This window comes from Argiope bruennichi, chromosome 4 (assembly GCF_947563725.1).
Source record: "Argiope bruennichi chromosome 4, qqArgBrue1.1, whole genome shotgun sequence".
Classification (NCBI taxonomy): domain Eukaryota; kingdom Metazoa; phylum Arthropoda; class Arachnida; order Araneae; family Araneidae; genus Argiope; species Argiope bruennichi.
Genome location: NC_079154.1, coordinates 62,216,373 through 62,244,192, shown reverse-complemented (window position 1 = coordinate 62,244,192; position 27,820 = coordinate 62,216,373). Strand labels below are relative to the sequence as shown.

At 24.6% G+C, this 27,820-nt stretch overlaps 1 protein-coding gene and 1 long non-coding RNA gene across 4 annotated transcripts in view; one reads left to right on the top strand and one right to left on the bottom strand.

Annotated features, from left to right (window-relative positions):
- The first annotated feature begins 157 nt into the window (after window positions 1–157).
- On the top strand, window positions 158–27,499 carry LOC129965667 (E3 ubiquitin-protein ligase DTX1-like). Of its 3 annotated transcripts, XM_056079764.1 has the most exons (11): window positions 159–571; window positions 3,609–3,754; window positions 7,646–7,859; window positions 7,962–8,073; window positions 11,904–11,932; window positions 12,387–12,515; window positions 15,732–15,832; window positions 20,740–20,874; window positions 22,004–22,165; window positions 25,459–25,548; window positions 27,048–27,499. In XM_056079764.1, exons 1-11 carry the CDS (start codon window positions 364–366, stop codon window positions 27,282–27,284), a joined length of 1,563 nt encoding a protein of 520 aa, XP_055935739.1. In that variant the 5' UTR covers window positions 159–363; the 3' UTR covers window positions 27,285–27,499. The 3 variants fall into 3 exon arrangements, with proteins under 3 accessions (XP_055935738.1, XP_055935739.1, XP_055935740.1); XM_056079763.1 differs by having other exon boundaries at window positions 158–571; window positions 7,646–8,073; XM_056079765.1 differs by lacking the exon at window positions 159–571 and adding an exon at window positions 2,118–2,347 and having other exon boundaries at window positions 7,646–8,073.
- LOC129965668 (uncharacterized) overlaps window positions 12,073–27,820 on the bottom strand; it is a 46,838-nt gene continuing 31,090 nt past the window's right edge. Inside the window, exons 3-4 of the long non-coding RNA XR_008784228.1 lie at window positions 25,406–25,525; window positions 12,073–12,497 (exon numbers count right to left, since the gene is read on the bottom strand). This is a non-coding gene — a long non-coding RNA (uncharacterized LOC129965668). The remainder of the gene's footprint in view (window positions 12,498–25,405; window positions 25,526–27,820) is intronic.

Here is a 27,820-nt window from a genome sequence, read left to right as displayed (position 1 = left end):
ATAAAAAAGAATTAAAATACATATATGATAATACGTTGGTATTATGTATACTTTCTAATAGACTCAAACCATTATGATACAATTGTTTTCTGTTTGTAAACCCACGTGTGGATCGGATAAATTTTACGCGCCATTTGCCTTCCTTGTTTTTTCGGCCATGAACAAGTAGACCAAAGTGACGCAATCACGTGCACCTACTTCACGAAATCAAAACAAGTTTTCCTTGAAATATGTTCCCTCGTCTAAGTGACGTCATGTTTATGACAAAACTTTCACAGTTATTCGAGTCATCGTTGAATATTATCCAAAAGTATTTCCCCATCAGTTCTTGAACTGTGAATTTGTTTTGATTTTCTTAAAAAAATGGCAGATAATACCACGTGGAAATTTGTTGTGTGGGAGCGTTTGAATAAAACTGGGAAATGGTGTCCATATTCTGCTGACGTATCTCAATTTTTAGAACAAAGTTATAAAAAGGATTTGGATGAAGTTTCATTAAGCGATGTTGATGAAAATCTGAAAATTTATAACGTGAATTTCAAAGATATGGTTCAAATCTCGACTGCTACAGGTTTCTTTTATTTTTATCCTTTTAACAATTGTAAACATTAAAGTATATTTGTTTCAATACTTCTAAAATGTTTCTTGAACATAGATCTATATATTCTGCTGATATTTTTATAGATGGTTATTCAGTTCAGAATCTAGCTATATTTGTAAAGTCCTCATTTTCTAATTTGGTATCGTAACATAGCCTTCCGCTAAATGTTTGTATGCAGAACATCTATAAAAAGATCACCCGACTGTTAAGGAAAGTTATCAGTGAAGCGATTTCTGGGCATACTTTTACAGGGAATTTTTACATGTACTTGTTCTTAATTCATTTATTTGATAACGATATTTGTTGGCCTGACTTAACCACATTTTCCTGAGAAAACAGTATCAAGTTACAACTAACATAATAACACCACGAATTTTCTTAGCAAATTTTGAAGTCTTTTAAGTTTAAATGTTATTCATATGCTGTTATGATTCATTTGGGAATAATAATATTTTTATGGATGTTAACTGATAGAAAATCCAGATACTGATCAGTATTTTTAATTTAAGTGTTAAGTTTTTTAAATTGATCAAGTTTAAAGCTAAGTTAATAATTTTTTTTTTGCATTGGTTTTTATGTTTTCTGATTGAAGAGGGGGAGAAAGTACTTTTAAATCAGTTGACTCTAGAATATTTAATAAAGAATTTCTATTTTTTTTTTTTTATGGGTGACTGTTCAGTATATTTCTCATTATATTTTTGAATTAAATATTTCAAAAAGAAGTAAAAGCGATTTTTTTTTTTTTCAAAATTTAGAAGAAAAAATATGTTATAGCTGTATGCATATAAATGAAAATTATATTACTACATTTTAATAACATTGCCTCTGATTGAGCAATTGACTTGTGTCTCCTTATAAGTATTGTTAAATTAATTCTTTGAACTAAATGTAAATCTAATAAAACTTTTATTATAATAAAGGTAGAGTAATTGAAATTTAACATTTATCTTAATGTGTTTAACTTAAAACATTAGTAATAATTGAAAGAAATAGTACGCAGAAATGAAATTGAGGTGGTAAATTTTTTAAAGATGGTATTATTTCTAGTAAGATTACTGATAAGGTATTATTTTAGGTGTTAATAAGGTATTTCTAGTAAAATGAAATGTGGTATTATTTCTAGTAAGTCACTGAAAAAAAATGACAAAGGTTGAGTTAATTTCTGATTAATTGAATATTTAATTAATGCTTGCACTTTGAAAAGATATTATTTCTCTTGACCTGAAAAGTAAGTATGTAAAGTTTGGTTGAAAGCAGTCCAATTGTTTAGGAGGAAATGTAGAACATGCATGCATGCATAGCTATAATGGCTGCTTTATATTAAGATTGAATACTCTGTTAATAGCAAATGAATTGATCAGAATAAAAAATAAAATTAAAATTAAAGCAAAATATTTTTGTACTTCAGTAAATCTATTTTTAACCTCATTAAGTTAATTTCTTTTCTTTTTTAACATTTTAATAATGAATTAGTCAATCATTTTTGATTTTTGAAACTTATTATTATTATTATTTATATTTGTCTAAGATTTCCTTTACTCACTCTGAATCTTCTATTGTCTACTTGAATATTAGATTCCTGAAGTTCTAGAAATCTTGTCACCTCAATAAAACTTCAAAATTCTGAAGTTTTATTGGTTGTGTGTAAACTGGCATATATGGATTTTTCTGACGGACTGTAGAATGTGATGAAACATTTGTATATTTGACTTTGGCCCTCTTTTAATAAAGTATATCAAATTTAAGGTAATCATTTTGGTTGTTTGAGACAGAACTGATAATGAATGTTTTAAATGATGGAAAGAATTTTATCAAGGTTTGAGTGATTCATCAGATGAAAAAGCTGTCCTGATGACCTTCATTATATTGTAATTCAATGCGACAGCCTTTCTTAAGCTCATACAAGGCTTGGAGGAATGTATAATGTTCTAATTGGTATGTAATTAGGATATTTTCAACTTACCAATAATACAAAAAACATATTTAAAAATGGAAACTGGAAATTAAGTGCTTATCTCCTAAAAAGCACTTGTCAGTTTTGGTACTCATGCATTATCAAATGATTACAGATTTTATGACTACCTATGTCCCTCATTAAGATTGAGGGGGGAAAAAAGAATATACTTTGCAGTGGAAGAAATAAATAAGAAAGTTTTTAAAATAAGCAGTAAAATTTTAAATATAATGAAACTTGCCTTTTACTTATTGTTAAAATAGAACCTAAATCTCTGTTTTATCTGGCAGTGGAAGTTATTGATTTAGTCTAACTTAGTGATTGATATATAGAGAACTGTAAAATTATTTTTCATGTTCTCATTGACATTTTCATACAAAAGTAACAACATCCAAGATCAGATTTAGGGCAATTCCCTAATTTTTTTTGACACATCATAACCATCCATAAATCTTTTTTATGCAAGTAGGATTTTAGACTGAAGTTCAACCAGTATAGGATAGATTTATTTAAAAAAAAAAAAAGTGAACTAATTTCATAATATCTGATTATTTTCATTTTTTCTTCAATTAAAATTAGCTATTTATAAATTTTATCTTAATTTTTTTCAAATTATTCATTTAGTATGTTTGTTATAAGATATAACATAAATTATATTTTAGTATATAGGAAGTAGATTTTCCTATAAAATCTGCTACTAAAATCAGCATTTGAAGAGTGTGAAGGATTTTATTATATGAAGTAACATAGTTTGCTGTAGGATGTTTAGTTATAATATTGACATTTTTTAACAATTGGTATGGAAAAATATTACTGTTATTTAAAATAAAAATTAAAAAAATTGTATATATATATTGTTGCTTGGGTTAAATTACAAGCGACTTTCAGATTCAGATAAATTGTAATTTTATGATGATTGTAAATATTCTTATCTTTAACATTTAGAGATTAAACTTATTTTTTAAAAATTAAAATATAGCTATTTTAAACTATATTTGTTTTTTGAATTCAAAAATTCTATTTTTAAAAAAGTGTTAACATTCTTTTTTATAGGAACAAAATCTACTATTAGAAGACGGATGTGTAATAAAGATGATTTGTTATGTAGTGGTTTTACCTGGCAGTGGCATGATGATCATGATGTATGGCATTCATATGATGTTGAAGTAAATAACTTTATTGAGAAAGCGTATGTTGAGGTAGGATGCATTTTTATGAAATGTTAAACTAAATTGATTCTTTAAAATCCAAGTTTTTATAATCAATACAATAAGCAGTTTAAATGACAAAAGAAATATATTGTAAGAAAAAATAAAATATTTTCTTAACATTCAATAAAATGTTAAGAAATCCTTAACATTTTTATGTTGAGATTGTTCACATTTTATTTTTTACTGTGATTGGGCTTACTTTTGAGTTTCTTTCAACTTTGTATGGAAATTTATATTTTACTATTTCTAATATTACTCAATTTTTTATTATTATTGAACATAATATACAACTGTATTTGTATTGGTTGTATTAACTTACAATTTATTTTGTTGAATAGTTCTGTTTGTTTCAATATCCCAAGATTATGACTAAGAGCTGGGATGTGAAGGGATGAGTGCATTTCCAGAATTCTTCAACTTTTATTTCTGCTCCATTAGACACTTTTTTTTTTTTTTTTTTAAATTTTTTCCTACAGGAATGTGTTATGTCATTTCTTATCATATTATTTTCTTTTAGCTCAAAATTGCGTATTCATTTCTTACATGGCAAAAAAGGTTTCAGAAGTGGCACAAAAGTATTTGAAGTAATATCATTAAATGTAACCAATATTATATACTGTTAATATCAAAATGTTATAAAAATTCAATAACATAAACAGTGTTTAACATAAAAAATTATTATTTTGTAGAAAGTGAATTAACAAATTTTAAGATCAGAAATCATCATAGTTTAATGTTTCAACCTCACAGTAAATAAAAATTTCTCTAAAATATTTTATTGTGAATATTTTTTCCAACAAATTTACAAGTTATCTACTGTTTTTATGCCACAAATAATCTAAATTCATCCGAATGTTAAATGTGAAAGTCTCCTTTTATGTTTCCTCTCACCCCTATTTTTATTAAATAATATATGTGCAAAAGCACAAAGAGTTTTTGAATCTTTGAATGAACAATATTTGCTTGACTTTTGTTGAAAAATCTTATTTTAATTCAGTTAATTTTATTTATAAAAGAATTATCTTAATTTTTTTTGGATTATTTATTTGGCATGTGTTTGAATAAATAAACTAACAATCTTCATTTCACCCTGTCAGTCTTCTAATTAAAAATAAAAGATATTTTTTAAAGTCCTTTAGGCTAAAATTATTTTTACCCAGTTAATTTTTTTGCTGTTGTTTTTTTGAATTTGTTTCAACTAAAATAAATTAGGGTTATAGTTCAACAATAATTAGGATATTTAAATTTAATCATATTTTCTTGGGAGCTGTGGATTTAATCCTTTATTTATTAACAGTATTTTAAAGTACTGTTTAAATAAGGCTGATATCTTTGTAATATGATTCTTTTTTCTAATTGCTTTTAAAAGAACTCGGATAGCATATTTTTAATAAAAAGCAGTAAATATCAACTAAACATTAAAATTCTATAACTATTAATTAAATTATTTTAATTAATTACAACATTTTTTTCTTGCCTTGGTTTATTCTGCACCAAAACTTATGGTTCAAAAATAAATTTGAAAAATTCATTGTAAATTAATTTGGTAAATAAAGGGTTAATTTATCTTTGTAGATTAACATTTAATTCAATTTGAACTGAGCAAATCTTTTTGTTCTTTCAAAGGAAAATAAAATAGATGAATAATGAAATACTTCTGAAGTTGATAACATTTCTTGAAGCAAACCAAAAATTAGGAATTTGTATATTCACCACATGTAGCGATAAATCTCCATAAATATCATGTTTATTGAAACTAATAATTAATTACCAAAAAAATTTGTCTAAAATGTCATCTTTGTCAGTGAAATGGATTAAGTTTAAATTTCCAGTGCCATATATCTAAGCCAAAATTTTGTGGCTTGTATAATGGCTAATGTAGTTAATATGCAACTATCAAAAATCAAATCTGAAAATGGTGCAGACTGTGGCAATTATTTTTGGCTAAATTTGAAAATAAGGATTTTATTTTTTTACAGTTATGACATAAGCAGAAAAAGAATGCTCTTCTTTGTAGTAATATATAAGAATAATATTTTACTGTCCAGTATTTTATTTGTTCTGAATTGAAAACCCCTACTAAGCTTGCTTACTTTAATAGATATTTTCCGTGTAATTTAGTGCTGAAACTATAAATGTATAACACTGTCAACATTGAAAATTGAAATGAATTTCAGCAATGAAAATTGACTTTATAGTGTACTAAAGTTGATATAAACCAATGATAAATTTCTCAAATAAGCCAGATCAGAAATTTTTTCAAAAGTCCAGAACAAAATCCTGCTTTATGCAATTAATAAAAAAGAATAAAAGGTATCTTCTTGTTTTGAAATTATTAAAAGAAAAAAATGCTAAACAAAAGATAATTGCTAAAAATATTCTCCAAGTGCTTTGGAAAAGGAAGGAAACTGACTTATGTTTCTTGAATAAAGGGGGGGGGGATATTGAGTAGAGTTTAGATGAAAAAAAAAATGATTTTGTAATTATTATATTATATTTTTAATGAATTTTTTAGCTTTCAATGTATAGTTTATATGAATTGATTTTTTTTTAAAAATTTCACTTTTTTAATGTGATAAAAATGGTTCATTTCTTCTACAGATATATTATATAAATAAATAGAATATGTAAAAAAAGAATGCATGTCTCAAAAACTAAGATAAAAGAAGAATTAAATTTTTTTATAGTAGTTTAAAATTCAATTTGTCTTAAATACAATTATTTTAATTTTAAATTGTTTAAATTTGTAAAAATTAAAGATTTTATATAAGTTGTTAAAGCTTTAATATTTCATGAAGCAAATTAAAATATGGACTTGAAAATTGAGGTCATATTTACCTCAGGAATAAGTATTTTCTTTTTATCAGATTGCATATGTGCTGAAGAGTTACACTTTGAGACATCCCTTAATTAAAAAAAAATAAAAAAAATAAATAAGTTTGAAAAGTATGAAATATTATTAAATCATAGGTATTTTAAAATAATAAGAACTAAACTATATTTAATGCTTGGGAAAAGAAATTTCATATTTTTATTATTGTATAATTTTTAAGAAATAAATCAATTCTGCACTCATTTAGAATACTGCTAGTTGACTTTTATTTGAGAGACTTATCATTATTGATTGTTCATTGTGTAGTAATTTGTAGTTTGTTCATTGCATTTTTTCCGTGGTACTTTTAAATTTATTGATAGTATAATCATAAAATTAAACATTAATGTTTTTAATAGGTTTTACATTTTCCATATTTGAAAAAAATTGATGGTAGCTTAGTTCTTATCAAACATCAGTGATAAAGTAGATCAAGTAGTTATTGGCCAGAAATTTTATGTTTTGTTGTGTAAAATGATGCACTTCATCGGATGAAGTTTATCCATTTTAAATGAAATCTAGCACCTTTCGAGTTAACTGAAAAGTACCAAAAATATATATATAAACAGTGGTGGATGTAATGTTAGTTATTTTCATTGTATTTTTTAGAGTGGTAATAGAGCTATTAATTACAAGTATCAAAAATAGTTATTTTCCTATTCTATCAATTTTTAGGAATTGGTGTATTTTGATTTATTGGTATGTTTATAGTAGGATTTATAGTAATCTCAAATTGCTTCTTTTATTATGTTTCAATTATAATAAAATTTCTCTCACAAAAAGGGGTTTCTAAAATGAATGGTAGAAATATTGTTGCTCATAAATTTCCTTATTACAATCTATTTATAAGTAAATTCCTAAACTAAAATTCAATTTGCATTATTTATGAATATCTTATTTCTAAATATTTTATTATTTGTTATTTACGAAAAATAATTTTTCTTTGATAGTGAATTATTTTCTTATTTGCAGCATTGCTAATTTTTTTTTATTTTGAAATTTTTCAGGGCTTGAAGCATGTTACTCTTAAAAAAGTATTCCGTGGGTATAATTATGAAATTGATTTCAAGAAAATGTTACAAATCAACAAGCAAACAAAGCGTAAGAGGTCTATTAGAAGAATTCAAAGTGCTTCTCCTTATCCAGTATCTACAGATGATTCTATTGCGACTCAACCCACAACTGACTCCACCACTGATAGTGCCTTTAGTACTGTGAAAGGTGCGGATTATTCTCACTTTATGAATGATATACCAGGTACCGATGCTTTATTACAACAAATGAATCAGTATGTCAGAAATGTTAAGAGAAGCTATATTACAGATAATGGTGTTGATGTTTCTACTGTTAATGAGCTAATTAGAAATGAAGATGTAAATAACCATGATGATTTATTAACCTGTGATACCAATCAAAATTCGTATGGAAATCAATCGTGAGTATCTTTATGTTATACATATAAATATTATACACAGACAATTTATACATAAAAATGTGTCTGTGCATATATGCAGTCATAGGATTATTTGTACTGTAGATTTGTTTTAAATCAGCTTTACCTTATTTGTAGGGTTTATTTTTGTAATTTTTGATCATTTACACTTTTTTATTCCTTTTATTCCTTTTGCAACTTTTTATATTTTAGGAACTTTTTTGGTTTTATATTTTTACTTCTGTTAAAATAAAAAAATTTTAATACTCTGTTTGTAGTTTATTTTGTAATTTTCATTACACATTATTTACTCCTGTGTTGATTCTTATATTCTGTATCAATGTAATACTATCATAGTAATATAACAGCATTACTTGAAGTTATCATTTGGTTCTATAATACAGATCCGATCAACAAATTATTAGAGTGCAAATGTTTTTTTTTTTTTTTTTTTTTAAATTCATAACTAAGAATCACACGATGATATTCAATTTTATATCTGCTCTTTATTTCTTACCTTTACTTTATTTATTTGAATATGATGAGTGTCATTCATGATGCAGGATGTTAGTAGATTATTTGAAATTTTTCTATATTTTTTTTAGATCCTATATTTAAACTTTTAAAATTAACAAGTGAAAAGTTACCTTTGAGTTAGAAAAATCATAGTTACATATTTATATGCATATACTCATATTCATGTGCATTTTTCATGTGCATGCATCACATACAAATATCTTATCAATGGGACATACCTATATAGTTGCCTAAAAGTAAATCTGATTCTGAATTGTTATAATTAATTAAATTACTACAACACAATCTAATTTTGCTTTTGATGAGTAGGTTAAGCTTGTTATAAAATGGTTAAGAAATAAACTCTGCAAGCTTATATGCAAGTTTGTCTCTATTTTGTCTGAGCAAACGTTTTTTAACAAAAAAAGGTGGTCGTGGAATAGTTGCCTAAAATCAAAGGGGGGGGGTAGTGAAATGGAAATTTTTTTATAATTGGAATATTTAACTAAACAAAGAATTAACAAATAATGCTTTGACTGCTGTGGGGGTCACGGTGACTGGCAAACTCATATAAATTACATTGTAAAAAAATTTAGGATGAAAAAGTCATTATGAAACAGTCATTATAGATGTAAAAATGGCAAAAATTTGTTAAATTAATCTCTGTTATCATTCATAATAATAAAGATTTCAAAAAGATTGAATTCTTCAGGTATTTAATTTTTTTGTATTTTATTATTTAACCCCAAAATTAACAAAGCAGTTACTATAAAATATTCAAATCAATCAGTGATCCATTTTAAAAAAATTAAAACAAATCCAATTCTGTGTATGCTAGTACTAAAAAAAATTTTGATATGTTGCATATATTGATAAATTTTGTGTCACTTTAGCAGTTTATACATAGAATTAATATATTTCCAGTGAAAGATGAAATCGCATTTGATTATTCATCAAATCATTCATGATGAATACATCTTTCCGTATAACGATAATCTTATTTATTATTTATAATATTGAATGTAAATAAATCCATAATGTACAAATTCTGAATTAAGGTTTTATTTATTTATTGTTTTAAGAAAAACCATTAAGGCATAATTTCAGAAAAATATGTAATAATATTTATCAGAATATAAGGTATTGAGAGCTGTGCATGAATAAAATATGTTTATTTTTACATGATATTATAAATTATTTGCTTTTTAAAACTAGTGTTATTGGTCTGATTTTAAATTTTTGCCATCGTGTACGTATTTCTTTTATAAAATAAAAACAATGTGATTACCAAAAATTAGCATTGTTTATAATGTATGAGATCATGTCAAAACTCATAGAGAGTAAAATTCTTCTTTATTTTATAGAAATACTTGTAATTTTCTGTTAATAGTTTTCTTGAAAATTGTTTTGATGATAAAATGTTTTTGAATTTTTTTTCCTTTTTTGTGATGAAGTATGATAAAAGTCTTTGAATTACATCCATATAAAAAATATGCTTTAATTCATAATTTACTGTGAAGATTCAGTTACAAGATCATTTAGAAAACCAATCAGAGATAGAAGAAGGAGAAAAAGAATTTGGCTTACTTAAGATTTGGTTTGGGGTTACTATTGAATACTTTACTGTTTCACATAAAATAGATAATGATTAGAAATCTTCAGTTATGAACTATTCTTTCAAACATTTTTGTGAAAATGCCATGCATATTTGGGAAGATATAAAGTTTCTTTTGTGAAGCCAAAAATTTTTTTGTAAGTTTTATGGTTATAACATGTAGAGTTTTTAACCAAATCATACAAAATATAAAATACGACCAAATTATATTAAATCATTATACCAAAATTGAAAGTAAATTCTTTGTTCAGGTATATATGAGGAAATGTAGCATGTTTCCCTATTCAAAATTTCAAAGCCATATAGATGTATATTACTATTTATTTAAAGATTTTAACTGAATACATTATGATTTGGTGAAATACAGGCATTGCAAAGGGTTGAATTTAAATTGCTTTCAAAGAGAATCTTAATGAGCTTTCCACAAATTAATATTTCTTATACTTGGATCTTTGAATAGTTGTATTGGAATTCAATAAAAGATTAAAAATGTGCTATATACCTCCTGCTTCCCACTGCATTTAAAAGCATCTAAATATTGCAATGCTAAAACTTCAAATTCGAATTAGATTGTAACAACCCATGTTGGTAACAGACTTTGCCAGCATTCTTTTACAAGAATGGCATGTAGAAACAAAAACTTATAGACAGCTGTACTCACAGAGTAGCACGTGTGCTTATGGAAATCATGTCTCTTAATTTTAGAATTGTAACGTTTTATAAATGATAATGTAGTTTTTTGTTATTTATGATGCCTAATTTATTGTAATTTATGTTAAGTGCATAATTTGTAACTTTGCAAGAATTTTTATTACATTTCTAGCATTATAGAATTCAATATATTTACTCTGAGATTCAAGGTTAACAATTTTCAACTTATAGAAAAACTTATTGTCATTTTCTTTTATAGAGCAACTGAAATTTGTAATTGAAGCAAAATTGCTATTCACTGCAATGCTTATATAATTCTGAATCATATTCTGTTCCTGTTAGAATTCTTAATAAAGTGTCTTATATACTTAATTTTGAAATTATGAAAGGGAAAATATTCTGTTTTTCATCTAATATATTTAGAATATTTTTTATTAAATTATTTACTAAAAATTATCATATTTCTACAAACAAGAATTCACTTTTAGTTTTAATGCAATGCTTTAATAATATTTTGTCACATATTCTGCAAACTTCACATAATTTGACTAATCATTATGCATCCTATAATTTGTGGAAATATTTGGGATTTTTTAAAAAAGACTTTTATATTTTTCTGAACATTTCTATTATTTAAGGAACATGCATATAGGACTTTTCCATAATGAAAACCACCTATTGAAAGATTCAAAAAATAAATGGATTGAGGCAATTTTTTTTAAAAAAATTTCTTATTCCCCTGTTAAATATCCTCATGTCTGAATTTTCAAAGTAAAATGCAAGTTTAAGAATATTTTTTACATAGTTGAAGTTCAAAGGAGGTTCTTTCACTCTTTCTGGAGAATTTTAATAAATGCATAAATATAAAAGAATTTGGATACTTTTAATCACATAGTGCATATTGCTACTTGTTTATATTAATGTATTGTCTGTTTTATTCAGATTTTTTTTCATTAAAAACATTTTATGTATTTCAGTTGCTATTATTGAACAATATTATTTTTCTAATGATTAATAAACTAGTATTTGTGATCAATGATTTCTTTTCTAGACATACTGCAGCAATAAACAATTCTACAGGTAATATTGATTCTTTTGTTTTTCTTTATTGTTTAGATTCTCTTTAATTATTAATAAAGTCATATAGAAGTATATTTTTTATGCATGATTATTCAATATGATTTTAATTCTATGTTTGTTTAAAGGAATTGTAAATTTTTAAATGATTTTTCAATCGCTTTCTTATTTGTTAAAGTTTTGAGCTTTTGTGTTTGTGCTTGTTTTTAATGACTATTCAATTTTAAAATATCTGAAACTTAATTATCTACTAACTGATTTAAAAAAAAAATAAATTTGGTTCCCATACCGGTACTGGTACCTGATAGCAAATTGGAGAAATTGATTTCAAGATTTTATAATATTTATAATGAAGTAATATAAATTAAAGAAAGAAAAAGAATTTCAGAAATTTTTTGTTTATTCATAGATCAGTAAAAATGTGTTTTTAAAGTAAGTTTTTAAAAAAATTTACTAGTTGCCCTTGTCAATGGTAGACCATGGTTTCACAGTCGACCTCCTCATACACCGCAATCTCTTTTAAAACCTGTTCCTGGAATTGATCCAATATCCGCCTGTAGCAGAAAAACTAAAAGAAAGAAGAAAGGTATGTTAGAGTAAAACTAATATGCTTTTATATATATGGAATGTATTGTAGAATAAATAAAATGCCATTTCTGAAATACTCAGGATTTTATACTTTTATGCACATATTAATTTGATCAGTTGATTGAAAAAAAGCTTCTTTTGATTTTCATTTATAAAATGTTTTAGCAAAAGTTTATTTTTCAAATAAGCATTCTTTTCTATTCTCAAATTTGTGAGAAAATACTGTGAATAGACTTGAATATAAATTTTAATATTTTATATCTATAAAACTTCTTTGTTTTGTGAACTACACATACACATATGAGGTATATATGACCTCACCATATTTTCTTTTTAAAAAATGCTTGGAATTTTTCAAAATCTTTTGCTGTTGCTTCATGTACCTGCATGGGAGGTTTAGATGAAAGAAATGAGAGTAGCAAATGCAAGAGCAAATGATTTTTTTTTTTCATTTTTTACTAAAGGATTTGGAATCAGATTTAACCCCTATAATTTATGTTATATGCTTGATTTTATTGACTTTATGGCTGTGACAGAAAATATAAATTGTTTGAAAATATTAATTTTTAAAATAGTTTAAATATTTTCAAGGAGAATTTTTTAAAATGTATATTTTGCATATGAAGGAATAGGTGAAAGGGAATGATTGGAAAATTGAGAAGTTAAATAAGCTTATTTATCTAGAAATTTTGCTTATTGGAAATTGTATTAGTTTTAAAATAAAATTTAATCGGATGAAAAAAATATTCATACATTATGGATAAGTTTTCTTTGTTGTTAGAAGAGCCAATAAGACTTAACTTTTTTAACACATTTATATTAAAATATCCTTAGGAGGTGTGAGCATATCTATAAAATGGTTGCATGTTCTCAGGAATTATATATATTGTGTAATTCTTGTTTAAATTAAATGTTAAATCATGCAGTGGTTATATTTTATTTTTTTTTCCTTAAAATAATGTCTGATTAATAATATTTTGCAATGAGATGTTCTTTTGCAATTCAAATAATAATATCACTGATAATTTAAAAAAATATATTGTTACAACAAAATATTTTGTAGATGTTTTTGAATATCTGTTTTTATGTGATGTTTCTAATTTTTATTTTTGATGTATGTTTTTATTTTAAATTACTAGATTTTAAATCTTAATAAACATTCTGAAGTTACTTGCTTAAAAATGTATCTGCTTATGGGCATAGATGGAGGACACTTTGATTTTAATATAGTAACATTAGAAAGAAACTTTGTTGGAAAATGACATGTTCTGATTTTATATATCTTATATCATTCAGTACTACTAAAAGATTTTATGGATTCTGATAGTAAATAAAAACAAAAATTATGTTGTTTCCTAAAATAATATGAATAAATTTGTTATATTTGCATAAATTAAATTATTTCTATGCAAAGATATTGGTTCAAACACCAAAGTTCTTCATAAGAATATAGAAAGCTTGGAATATGGAACATGCTTTTTTTTGCTTTTAATCTTTTTTTTTTTGCCTAATTTAAACAATTTAACATTGCATTTAATGTATTTTTTTAAAGTATAAAACAATTATTTCACTTATAATTAAAAAAAACCTGAGTGAGTTTTAAAATTGCTTTATCCTTTACATTTTGTCTTATAAATCAAATCACAGAGTTCTAAATTTGTATTATGTATTACTAGATACCTTTGATGATTCACTTGATTGCCTAAAAAATTAGCTTTCCTAACTGTAAAACTATTAATTTGGAATGCATTAAATTAAAATCCCACTTGTTTATTATATAAGATTTAAAAATAGGACTTTAATGAAATAATTTTACTACAAATTATTGTATGCGCAAATTAAAAAGTGTAAAAGCTCAAATATAAAAATGTATGGAAAAGTGAAAATTCACTTTTAAATTTAATGTTCAGAGGAGCAATTTTTTATTTTAAATTTAGCATTGTCAAAAACATCCTGTTAAGTAATTTGATGGAATAATGAAATTCATTTGAATTTTTTCATAACAATAAGAACATTGTTACAGATTTTACATGAGATTAAATAAATCACCATTTTAGAAAAAAAATTAAACAAATATGAATATAATATAATTTAAAAAGTTATTCATATATTTTTTCATATTATTATGTTAATAAAAAATAATTTTTTTGAAATATTTTTAAAAGATATAGTTGAAAAACTCTAAATCTTGATCAATTTCCGGTTAATTTCTCTTGAAGAGCACATGTTTTAGATTTCATTAAATTTGGAATATAAACAGACAGATTTATCCTTCTTTCTCTGTATATAAATATAACATAATTTCAAAGACAAAAAGTAGCCAAAAAGATGATAAATTTGAGAAATAATTTAAATTTATTTTTCCATGAGAGAGCATGGTTTGCACATGGGAATGGAAAGGGGAACACATCTGTTTGCTCCAAAACACAAGAGCAAAGTGTAAGAAATTTTTTCATTAGTGCTTTTTACTAAAGAGATTCTTATAGGGATTTCTTTGACCTGTGGTGATTTAGGAAAAGATATCTTATTAGCTTTACAAAAGTGCTGTAGGTGTTAGGGATTTCTGTTTCTTCATTCGGAGTTGTGAGAATTCAGAATCAGCATTTTTTTTAGAGTCCTTAGAGTTAGTTAGAGATAATTAAATAAAAAAAAAATTAGGATTTAAATCAGGAAATAAGAGAAAATTTTAGAATAAAGTATCATGGGCAAATTTAAGATAAAAAATAGGGAATTAATTAAGATTTAAATTAAATTAAGAGATATTACACATACACACATAATGTGACAATTTCTATCTGACCTTCATAAAACAGAAAAAATCATTAATTTTTCTTTAAATTTCTGATTGATATTGAAATTCATTTAAATGGATTATATTTTTCACATTGTATTTTATAAAAGAAAATTTTAAGTTCAGTATATTGTTTGAAAAATTATTGTTGATGCAAAAAAAGAAAAAAGAAACCCTGAAGTGATGATTGGATTACAAAAAAAGAAAATAAACTTTAACACATTTTATTTTATAAAATTCAAGTTTTTTTATTAACATTTTTAGATTTGAAATTTATGAAAAGTTGAACCAATTGTTAAATATGTAAATATTTAATGACAAACTGGTTTGAATTAAAAATTTATCCAATTATTTTGTTTCAGCCTTGCAATGTGTAATAAATGTGATTCTTTTTAAATTAAAGTTATGTATTTATTTTTGCAGTGAAACTTGCAAATTATGAAGAAATGGATACTGGAATTGAAGATGTCTTGAGTGAATATACCAAGGAAGTTAATTTGGATATATCGAATTCTAAAGACGAAGTAATTTTAAATTCATATCTTTACTTTGATTTTTTTTTTTAATTATATCTTTGTCTTTGAATCAATTGTTGAAAAATTCTGATATTTTATAGATGCTTGATATTGAATTTTATTTTGCATTTTAAGATGGAATAACCAATTTTAGAATGTAATGAGATTTGTTGCTCAATTTTAATAATTATTATTTTTAAATTTCCATTGCCAAATTTCGTGATGCTTTCTTCTATATATTAGTCTAATATTCTCACCCTCTCTTATCAGCACCAAATCTTCCTTCTTTTTTAAAACTTATATGTAATTAAAAAAAAGTTTATTTGTTATTTTTTTTAAATGCAAGGTATATCTAAAAATATCTGGAATGCTATTCATTAAAAAAATTACTTTATCAAAAATAGAAATCTTAATTATGTAATAAGCATGGTTAGCTATTTGAGTTAATATTTCTTGTGCAAATCTCCAAATGTTAGTTGTATAGTTTCAATTTAAACTTAATATGTTAAATTTTTAAAAGGTCTTCAATTGTATTTTAATTAATAATTTTTTGAAAGTTTTTTTAGTATTTTTTTTTATATAGAATGTTTTATTCTTAATGTAGGTTTTTTTTCAATTTGAATTTTTTTTTCCTTTTATGTGATATTTTGATAGCTAATTTGACTCTTTATAGAGGGTTGCACTTTTAGCAATCATACAAGCCCTTTTTCTAAGAAATCATGTATTAAATAATTAATTTTAAATATCTTTAATTTTTTTAGTTTTATCTTTTAGTATTGTTTTAATTAAAGATTTAAAGCAATTTAAAAGGGTTTTGAATTGCTCCAAAGCAGAAGAGAAAGAAATATTTTAAGCGTTCTACTAAGAATTTGTTTTACATAGGATTTTATCGATGAAACACACCATGTGTACCTGCTTCTGGTAATTTTGGTCTAAAATGAATGATCATTACAAATTATAAGTATTACTTTAAAACTAGAATAAATAGAATGCAGTTGTATAGCAGTGATGAAATGGCAGACATACATTTTATGTATGAGGAAATTAGTAGAAATGTTCAATCAATGGAGAATTTGTTTTTTTAGAAGATTTCCAAATTGATTTATTTTTCTTATATTGATTTTCCTCTAAGTGTTTCTGTTAACCATATTTATTCTTGCATTTCTACAAGAACATATATAGTATAAACATGATGAAATGCTTCAAATTTCAATCATATTCAAGAATTTTTCAACTACATTTTCCCTATGCAATGGATTGACAAAAATGGACTCATTATCTTTTGCCATAATTCCTCCATTGATTTGTTTTTGTTGTAAATTAAAAATGTGCACAAGATCCTTTATTATTTGATGAATTTGTTGTAACAAAAATTAAGCTGCTACAAGCTTGGGAAAATATTAATCTACAAGGAATTTGGGAATATATTATTACCTAAGATACTTTATTGTGAAGTTCGCACTTTCGTAGTTGACAACACATTTTCTTTTTATAACATCATACACATATTGTTTAATATTCCTGTTTTACAAAGCATATCTTTTTTAAATCTTATTTTGCTCTATTCAGAATTTTCAACTTAAAAAATTTTTTTTTTTAGTTGCTGATTGGGGGGAAAAAACACCCTCTGTGATTTCAGATAGTATTATAATAGTCAATTTTCAGAGGAAGAGAAGGAAAATTAAATTTGAAAGTAACATTTTGTCTCAATTATTAAGTAATTTTCTGATAAAAATTAAGCTTAGGAATTAAAAAAAAAATGCTTATTTATTTAGCTATATGTTGACTTTTTGAAATGTCATTTAAAAAAAAGAACACTAAATAATTTTTTTTTCCTTTTAAAATTTTATTTTAACCCTTTTTTTCTGATAATTATTATATACTGTCTAAAATTGTCGGACAGCATTTTTGCAATGGATTTTTTTTGTTTCATAAATTTGGACAAACAAAAAAAGGACGAATAATAATTTTTTGACAACTCTGTTTTTCTCAACAAAGTTGAATTTTCCAGAAATAGTGTAAATATTAGGCTAAACTTTTTACTATTCATTTCCTCCTGTTTAATAAATGTGTAAATGGAATTACAAGAATTCCATTCGAATTGAAATATATATATATCCAAAAGAGAATTTTTTAAAATTTACACCTCATTATATCATCTCATTGTAAGGATCATTGTTTGCTTTTTAATTAAAATTTTCCTCCCTGTTTAATAACGTTTTAATCAAACACAAAAAAATGATGTTCTGACTTTCTCACTGAACTCCTAATCTGGTAATATTTTCAAGTATTAACATAGAGGCCTGTTTTCAAGAGGTGACATAAACAAATAAAGCTGTTATGTATATTTTTGATGTTTTTCTTAAAATTTTCACTGGACTTTTGATTTTGTCTCAAGAATTCCACAAAGAAAAGACATATATGATAATTTTCAATTTGCAGATTTTACTCTCTGTGTAGTTTGAAGAAAGAGGAAAAGAGGTGCAGCAAGCAAGATAATATCTTAAGGAAAAAATAACAACAGGCCCAACAGCCGGGGATAATATTATTATTATGCATTTGGTGCAAAACTGAAATGGCTTTGAAGTGTGGAAAGAGTTATTATTTATATAGCTGTTGTAAAGATGCATTTATATTTGGCATTATTCCATTTATTCAGGGTGTTACATTTAATAGTCTGACTGATCTTTATGCACAGTGCTTGGTGAACATTCAATAAATCCTTGAAACAAGGTAAACAAATTTATACATTAGGTTTTGGTGTGTGTGGGGGGGGGGGGTCAACTTGTGCATTGACACATGACTCTATTTAATGGGCCATTTCACAACCAAAAATATTTTATGAGACTTTTATGTTCTAGGGCAAAATTGGATTTGAGAAAGATTTAATCTGTTTTTATGGATAGTCCATAAGAAATTGGGAATGTTTTACTTATTGAATGATGAAATTGAAACAGAATTTTCAACTTGTTTAATAAATGGGGTAGTTGTAACCTGCGTAGGATTTTGAACAACTTTTTATTTAATATATATTATCAGAATTTTTGCCAGTGAAAAGAAAAAATTATGCTTCAGATTTTTAGAGAATGGGAACTTTTTTAGAATTTTTAAAGAACTTATTTAGTAAATGCAGTTACTGTTTGAACAAACAATTAAAATGAGGAACAATTTGATATTTTGCCTCAACTAAAATGCAATAAAGATTCTGTATGTCAAACAGACAGTTTTCTCATCATTGACCAAAATTACCAACCATCTTTTTAGCATTTCATTTATTTTTCAAATAAAAATTCATGCATCAATATCCAAGAACTTATTGGATTTTTTTGGAACAAAATTTTAAAAGGGCTTTTTTGAAAAAAAAAAAAAAAAAAAAAAAAAGCCTACATATTTAAAACATTTTTGTCAGGACTTAGTATGTACCTTCAATTGTAAAGTTTTGGATAATTTCCTACTCTATTATATATTTACTAGTGTTCAGCTCTGAATAACCAAACAAGTTTTGCTATAACAAGATGAAAGTCATTCTTTCTATTCTTGTGAATTGCAAGCACTACAAAAAAAGAATTATATTTTGAATGGTGTGGTTTGCAGTTCAGTAGAATTTGAGGAGTTTGAAGTATCTAAAAGAATTGGCAAATTTTCATCCAAAATATTGAAAAGGCCAACAGTCTAATTAGAAATTATGGAAATTAAGATTCTAATTACACAATCCCGTGGTTAAACCATACTTGAAATGGAATTTTTCTTAAATAAAAATATTTAGGTTGAAAAACTTAAAAAAGTTACGTATGTTATAAATGAAATATTTAGTTCAAATGAATTGGAGGGGAAAAAATGTTACACAGAAGAGAATTTTTAAATCACAAAAGAACTTGCATAAGCTAAAAGATGCCCATTCTAAATACATCGCAAAATTGGGCAAACAAAGATTACAATTTTAAATGTTGAAAAGCATTATGAAAGGAAATACAGTGTAGATGAATTAAACAATTTAAAATAACAAAAGGGTGGAATTGCAGAGACCGTTTAAAACTACAGAAATCTATGAACATACAAGTTGAAAAATTAGGAGATATAGAGATTTTCAGTGTATAGTAGAATTAAATAGTTTTAGGAATTGAAGCTTTTACAGAAAATTTAAAATGTGAATTAAAAATATTTTAATGTCGCACTGTTTTTAGTTCATTTGTTTAAGTTTAAGATTTCTTAATTTGTGTCTCTTACAACTTCCCTTTCATACTGCCAAATGCTGGTCAATTGTAAGGTTATTCATATAAAAGTAAAAGAAAGATTCTTATGGAATTAACATTTTTTAATGAATTTTGTTTTGATTAAATTACAAATGTGTTTGTAAAATCAGCACTCTTTAATAGTTTTGTGTGAAATTAGCATATAGTAGTTGCAGTATGGTAGCTAAGAGTGAAGGTGCTTGCAATGTGATTTTGAAATCTACTTTAATTAGCTGCACATTTTAGCTTATTAACTGAAAATGAACATTGCAAATATTCTCAGTGTTATTCTCTTAAGCATTTAGAATAGGCAAGAATGTAATCATGTATTTGAAAATTAACAGAGAAAGTATTTTATTTAAATTTGTTATTTGCAGTTCTTTATTTAAATTATATAATTTTATTGTCTCTGAATTTTCTAAAAAAAATCCTTGAAGGTTTGAAAGTTCTTGAATTTTTTTTTCAATAACAGGGGAAATGATACTGTCATACTGATAGTGTGTTTGAATGAAGTTTTTGCATTTATGTTCCTGTTCCTATGTAAAATAGGTTTATTTTGTTTTCTTGCTGTTCTTTGTTTGATTTTTTTATCTCCTATATTCGGTCTCATTAATTAACTAAAATACATGCTTTCAATTAATTAAAATCTAAATATTTTTCATATTATTTTATTAATTTTTTTAGGATTGTATTATCTGTTGTGAACCTTTATCTGGTGGATCCTCCTACGATGATGATTGCAGTATTGTACAACTTAAATTGTGTCCACACATATTTCATAAATCATGTCTTTTAGCTATGTATAATAGTGGACCAAAAGTAAGTAACTATTTTTTTATTATCAAATTCTTTGAATCAGTTTTAATATCAAATTTGGCTTCTTCTATTTAAAACAATAATGTGGCATTTGGATTTATTTTTGATGACTTATTTATTCTATGTATTTAATAAAATTTCAAAAAGAACGCTCACTTTTTACAAGTGATGTATAAAAATTTTAATATTCTGTTAATTTAATTTTTCATATATATTAATAAAGATATATATTCTTATAGAGAATCTCCATATATAATATAATTTTTTTCATTTACAAATTTTTTTTCATCAGTATAACAAATTTTTTTATTACTTTTATATTCAAGTAATATTATTGATTGTTATAAGAAATTACTGTAGTAATAATGTTTAATTTATCTTTTCACCGCCTTTTATGCATTTGAAATTAAGATAAGATACTTACTGACTTTGGATTTTTAAAAAAAAATATTGAAAGTCAAAATTTGGCTTCCTTATATTTAGGATGTGTTTTAAATATTTGTTATCAATTTCTAACAATAAATAAATGCTAGGCATTTATATCATTTGCTTGGCATTTATATCATTCTTTCAGATTGGAGTATTGTCTTTACTGCAAGAAGTTATATAAATGGCTTTATTATTTAAGATAACAAAATCAGAAAAATAAACCTTAATTTTTTTGTAATTTTATTTATATTATATTAAAATGTGCTGTTTTATCTCTGTATTGTATATTTTTGCTGTACACGGTTTTAAAATTTTTGATATTTGCACATTATTTTACTAAAAAAAAAAGTTGTCATTATCAAAAATTTTTTGAACATTTTATTTAAACTTTTTTTATAATATGTATTGCAATTATAGAAGCACAATATTTTAATTATTTTTGATAGTTTTTTTCTTTCTTCTCGGTACTTGGACTACATTATGCCATTAATAAATGATACAATAGACTGGCAATATTTTGAAAAAATATATTTTAAACTACTAAAATTATGATATTAATTAAGGTCTAGAAGTCTCTCACATTAAAAAAAAAATTTTGGTAACATATTTAATTTTTATATTATTCTGAGAAATATATATTCTGTGAAATTTTTTTGCTTTCTTTATTTATATTCATAAAAGTTTTCAATTTTTTAAAAAAAAGGATAAGTGCCTTCAGTGTCCTGTATGCAAGAAAATTCATGGTGTAAAATATGGAATTCAGCCTCCTGGTGACATGATTTATCATATTTTGCCTTATTCATTACCAGGATATCCTGAATGTGATACAATACGGATTATTTATGATATTCCTTCAGGAACTCAAGTAAGTTATGCTGTCTGATTTGTTTTGAGAATAAGGCCTTTTTAATTATTTTAATTTGTTTATGATTCATTGACAAAATTTTTTTTGTTAACATTGTTTGGCTAATGACATGAAGATATTCAAAGCAATTCAAAATTTTTCTGAAAGATTACTGAAATTGAATTCATTAAATAACATGCAAGCAAAAGAAAATCCCTGCTTTAAATTTTCCAACAGCATAGATATCGAATTATGTGTACTTTATAAAACTATTCCATTCAAGTTTGATTTGCTGTAACAGATTTGCACCATCTACAAAATTTTGTTGTGTATTTTGAACAATTCAAATGAAAGTTTTTTGACAGTTTTAGGAGATGAAAAAGTTGCAGATTATTACAATGTGATAAAAGAAATTGTCATTCTTTTTTTTTTTTTTTTTCTGCTGCATTTGTTGAATTTGCTAGAATTATTTGTCAGAAATTTTTCTGCCTGTAGCATTTGTTTTTAATGTCAATGATTGCAAGTAAATAATAAAAATAACTATTAATTTGTATATATCAAACCCTTGAATTAAATGACATTAAAATGACACAGTTTGATTTAAATCTGTTTGAATGGTAAGTATTAACTTTTACAAAACACTTTTAATAAGATCAAAGAAATGTATATTTAAAATTGTAAGAAAATTAGAATGTTTGCATAATTGTTGATTTTACTTACTGTAACTACTGTTAATTGGGATTTTCAGTATTTAAAGTATTTGAAAGTTTTAAATTAAAATTGTTAAACATAAAAAAAATTCAGAATCTGAAAGGAAATTGTGAAATTGCTCCATTCTTCATTTAAAAAAATGTTAGTTGAAGAATTGAGATACTCTTTATTCCTAAATTGTATTAAAATAATCCCTCTCTCTGTTATAAATATGCCCCCTCCCCCCCCCCCCCCCAAAAAAAAAGTTATGGTAAAAGTAAAATAAAAACTAAGCTTAATGTTGAAAGATGGATATCTTAGTTAAAAAGAAAACCATCTGGTTAATATCTATCCTATACTAACCTATTATATGGGGTCAACGATCTAATGGATCTTGTGTGACTTCGACAAATAGCTGGAGGACAAGCCACAACAAGAACCTGTTATATGGAGTATTATTTGGTAACCAGTTCTATTTAAAAAAATCATTTATTTTTTATAAGGGTTAAAAAATTAATATATGTTTTCTAAGTGAAATTTCATTGGGAAATATTTATTCACAGAATAAATTTAAAGAACCAATTTATCATCAAAATTGAAAGCTAAGTATTACAAAGGCCATCACAATTCTGGAGTTTGCAGATTGTCTGATGTTTTTCCAGTAAATCAGACAAACAAGTAAAAAAAAAAAAAAAAAAAAAAAAATCCCTTCTTTCATCACCCACAATTTTGACAAATAAAATCAGAGGAAATCTATTTCATAGAATCTTTGTGAAATATTGTTAAATTATATATATTGTTATCAAAATTTAAAATTGATATCAGAATTATATACTCTACTACCCTAAATGAAGTAAAATTGTGATAAATAAGTCCTTAAAATTTAATATGTAATTAAAATCTTTTAACATAAAATGTCCAGGTTTTTAAGATTCCAACCTAAAACTAAGAATTTATCTTCTTAGAATTGCCTTCTTTGAATAGAAACTGATATATATCAGCATTTTTCTCAAGAATCAGTTGTATACTGTATTCCTGGACAATATTCTTAGGCATTTACTTCCATCATTGAACATTGGTTAATTTCTTTAGAGACTATTCATTCAATAAAATTGCATAATGATAATAGTCTTGCACCAGTTTCTGTAACTAATTTTTTAAGTTTAAAAGAATCATGCAAAAACCTTATATTCTTGTCATTGAAATAAAATATCAAAATTTAAATGGAAATTTGTGAGGATTTTACAATTTTAACTATGTTACTAGATCAATAAGATGACTATACAAAAATGCTATTTTTTATGTGAGTATACTAATAGGTCTTCAGACCAATACTGAATAAGAAGATACTGGCTCTTTAGGAAGCATTTTAATTCAAGATTAAAGACTATGATTTATCAGTTCAAATCAATTCCTTTTACCATACTTACACCAGGAATTAGGACTTTATAATGAATTAGACAAAACTCTGAATATTGATGCTGATTCCGTTAAATACATAATTGATGTTTACTCAAGTTTATTAAAAGGTAAAAGCAAAAAATGTTCATTGTACAAGACATAAAAGGATTAATACAGGATAAAAATAAGATCTATTGAGGAAAAAAGCATGGATTGTCCTTAAAACATTTCTGAGAAATGTTTACGTAATTACAAAGTTAATTATACAGTGATATTGCAAAAAGAACTAATGTAACTTTAAGACATGCACTTCAAAATATTTTTTGTATACATATCTTGACTGAAAGTTAAGTTAGAAATTTCACCACAATATAAAATATATGGGATTTGGATATAGCAGAGTATTACTAAGAGTTAAAAAGAGATACTGCACTTATTTAAAATCTAAAGAAAAAATATTTCTTTTGAAAGAAATTTTAAATAAAATTTGTCAAACTTTTAGTTATATATCAGACTTCATTATTATTTATTTTATTTTTTCAAGCAAATTTTATAAATAGATTTTATTAAATTAATTAATGTTTTTCAAATTTTATATTTGAGTTAAAAAAAAATTTAAATACAGTTTTTGTTTTTAGTTTTACAATGGTAAAATATTCTTAATATGATACATAAAAATGTGTATATTTATTGAAATTGGTATGAGATAATTTACATCCATTTATTTAAATCCCAGACAAAAAGCTAAGTCAAAATTATCTGCCAAGTTAAAAAAGTATTATATGTATGCACATGAAACAAATATTAATTGTATAGTGGGTTTATTACAGAATGAAGAACTTTTTTTTTAAGTCTGTTTTAAAGTTTAACAATACTTTAAGCTAAAAATTGATATCCAATAAATTGCTACTGTGTGACAATGCTCTTCTAATATTAAGAGAGTGTTATTACTTTCCATCAACTTTTTTTCCTCAAAACTTGCTGCAGCTGAGATTATAAATATATTTCTGCAGCAAGGTTTGAAAAAAGTGTTTCTTTCACTTAATTTTTTTGATGTTAATTAATTAAAACCTTGATATTTGAAGTTATATTCTTTATCCATACATGCATATATGTTAAAAAAAAATCATCTAATTTTAAGTAATATATATATTCCCTTATTAGATGTACCTTTAAAGTGTTTGTATTTTAATGAATACTGATTTTTATACTTCCATAATTAGGGGCCGGAACATCCTATGCCTGGAAAGAAGTACACATCTAGAGGCTTTCCTCGTCATTGTTTTCTTCCTGACAATGAAATGGGCAGAAAGGTTAGATTAGTAATGAAATTTTTGGAAATATTTGTTAATGATCATATTATTTACTATTGTTTTACTGTTTTTGATCATTTTTTACTTTTGTATATGATAATTTTGAATCGTCGTTTGTGTATATATATATATATATATATATATATATATATATATATATATATTCTCTACTGTTTAAATTAAATTTATGTCAGGTTCTTTGCTTGTTATGGCTGTTTCAAAATATTCACCTGTTTCAGACTAATCTTAAACTTTATATAGAATGTTGAATGAACTTTGAGACTCAATTTGATATTCTATTAATTTTGAAATTTTTCTGTTTCTTCTTAATTTCTATTGCTATTGAAACTTATATATGTTACACATTCTGCTTACATTGTCAACATTTGATCATAAAAATTATATATGGAAATATTTTCTAATAGGGAACTATTTGGTAAAATGTACAAATACCCCTCTCTCTTTCTCTCTCTCTCTATATATATATATATGATAAAAACAAAATATTTTCCTGTAGTAAATTTAAGATTTATGATGAATAAGAAATGAAAATAAGAACACATAGGTGGAACATTAAATTGTTTTTATGAAGTTATTTTATTATTGCTTTTTTGTGTGGAATCCTCTAAATTATTGTCAATAGCAAAGTATTTATATCCATTTTAAAAAGATTTTAGTTGGATTTTTATTATAGATTTTTTACATCAAATTATTTATCAAATAAAAAATATCATGGAAATCTTCAAATATATTTAAAGGTTGCCTTTTAAAATGGAGTTTGTCAGATCAAATAGTTTGCACATAATAATAAAAAAAATATTGTAAGAATGTTTTGGAGAATTTTCCCAGAAGTTAAATTTTAAAGGAAATATATTGTTACAGATTTTGTTCTTGAACTCAGAAGAATTTCCATTCTTAATCAAATGCTATGCATTGAATTTTTTAAGTCTTTGTCCTTCACAATTCCTTCTTTGAGAAATCATTATTTATATTATATTTAATTGATAGAGTTAAAAAAACATTTACAGTTATAAAACTATTTTCAGATTTTCGTATCTCATCAAGATTATTTTTGTGTGTGTGCATAATGATTTATTTAATTGTATATATAATATTTGAAATTTTATCTTTTTTTGAATTCAATTTTTTATTAGTACTAGAAGTTTTTTAGAAAATTAATAATTTTCAAGTTAGACAAATAATTACTGTTCTATCTCTTTTATCAGATTTATGTTATAAAATATTAACTTTTCCATGTCTTAACAGTGAGCATTACTCAAAATGATTCAGCTTCTCTGTGTTTAGGATTGTATGATTCTAGTTGGAAAATGATTTTGAGATGAATTTCAGTTTGTCTTATGAATTTAGTTACTGCAATTATAGTTATTAAATGCATATCTGCACATCTGTTAATTCAAATATTTTGAAAATGATGTTATTTATCAAAGATAATGTAGTATGCATTATGTAACTTTTAATTTCCTCACTGTATTTTGTAGGTTTTGCGTTTGCTGATAAAAGCATGGAAGAGGCGTTTAATTTTCACAATAGGGCGTTCTTCCACAACTGGGGAAGAGAATACTGTCACTTGGAATGAAATCCATCATAAAACAGAATTTGGATACAGTCGAAGAGGGCATGGTTTTCCAGATCCAAATTATTTTAATAATGTTTTGGCCGAACTAGAGGCTCATGGTGTAGTAGATGATGATGTATATATGTGGTATCCTGCTTAAAGTTATTTCATTAATTTCTATATATGTAATATATTATGATTTCTACATTGTATATTTGAAAAGAATTATTATTTTCTTACGATTTTTGTAAATATTTCTAGAATTCTATTTTTTATTGAGAATTGTATATGGCCTCTTTAAAGGAATTTTGTTAATTTATAAATGTATGATATAATATACTCACTATGTTGTAATAATAAATATATATCACTGCAGTTTATTGCTTTTATTTCGCTTGAAATTTCCTATAGAAGTCATTTAGCAGTTAAGGAAATATTTATATTGTGGGAGTTTAATATCTGATTTTCATTGTTATAAATAAAGATATGAGGATATGATAGTAGTATTAAACTACTTTTATTACTATTTTTTTTTAATCTCTGATGGTGTTTATTATAATCGCTTTTGTAAATATGATTTCACTCTCATTTATTGGGATTTTATACTCATAGGTATATACTTGAAGAATGGCGATAGAAAAAGTAAGAATATGTATATCAAATAAAATTTAAAAAGAAATTGGGAATTCTGTTCAA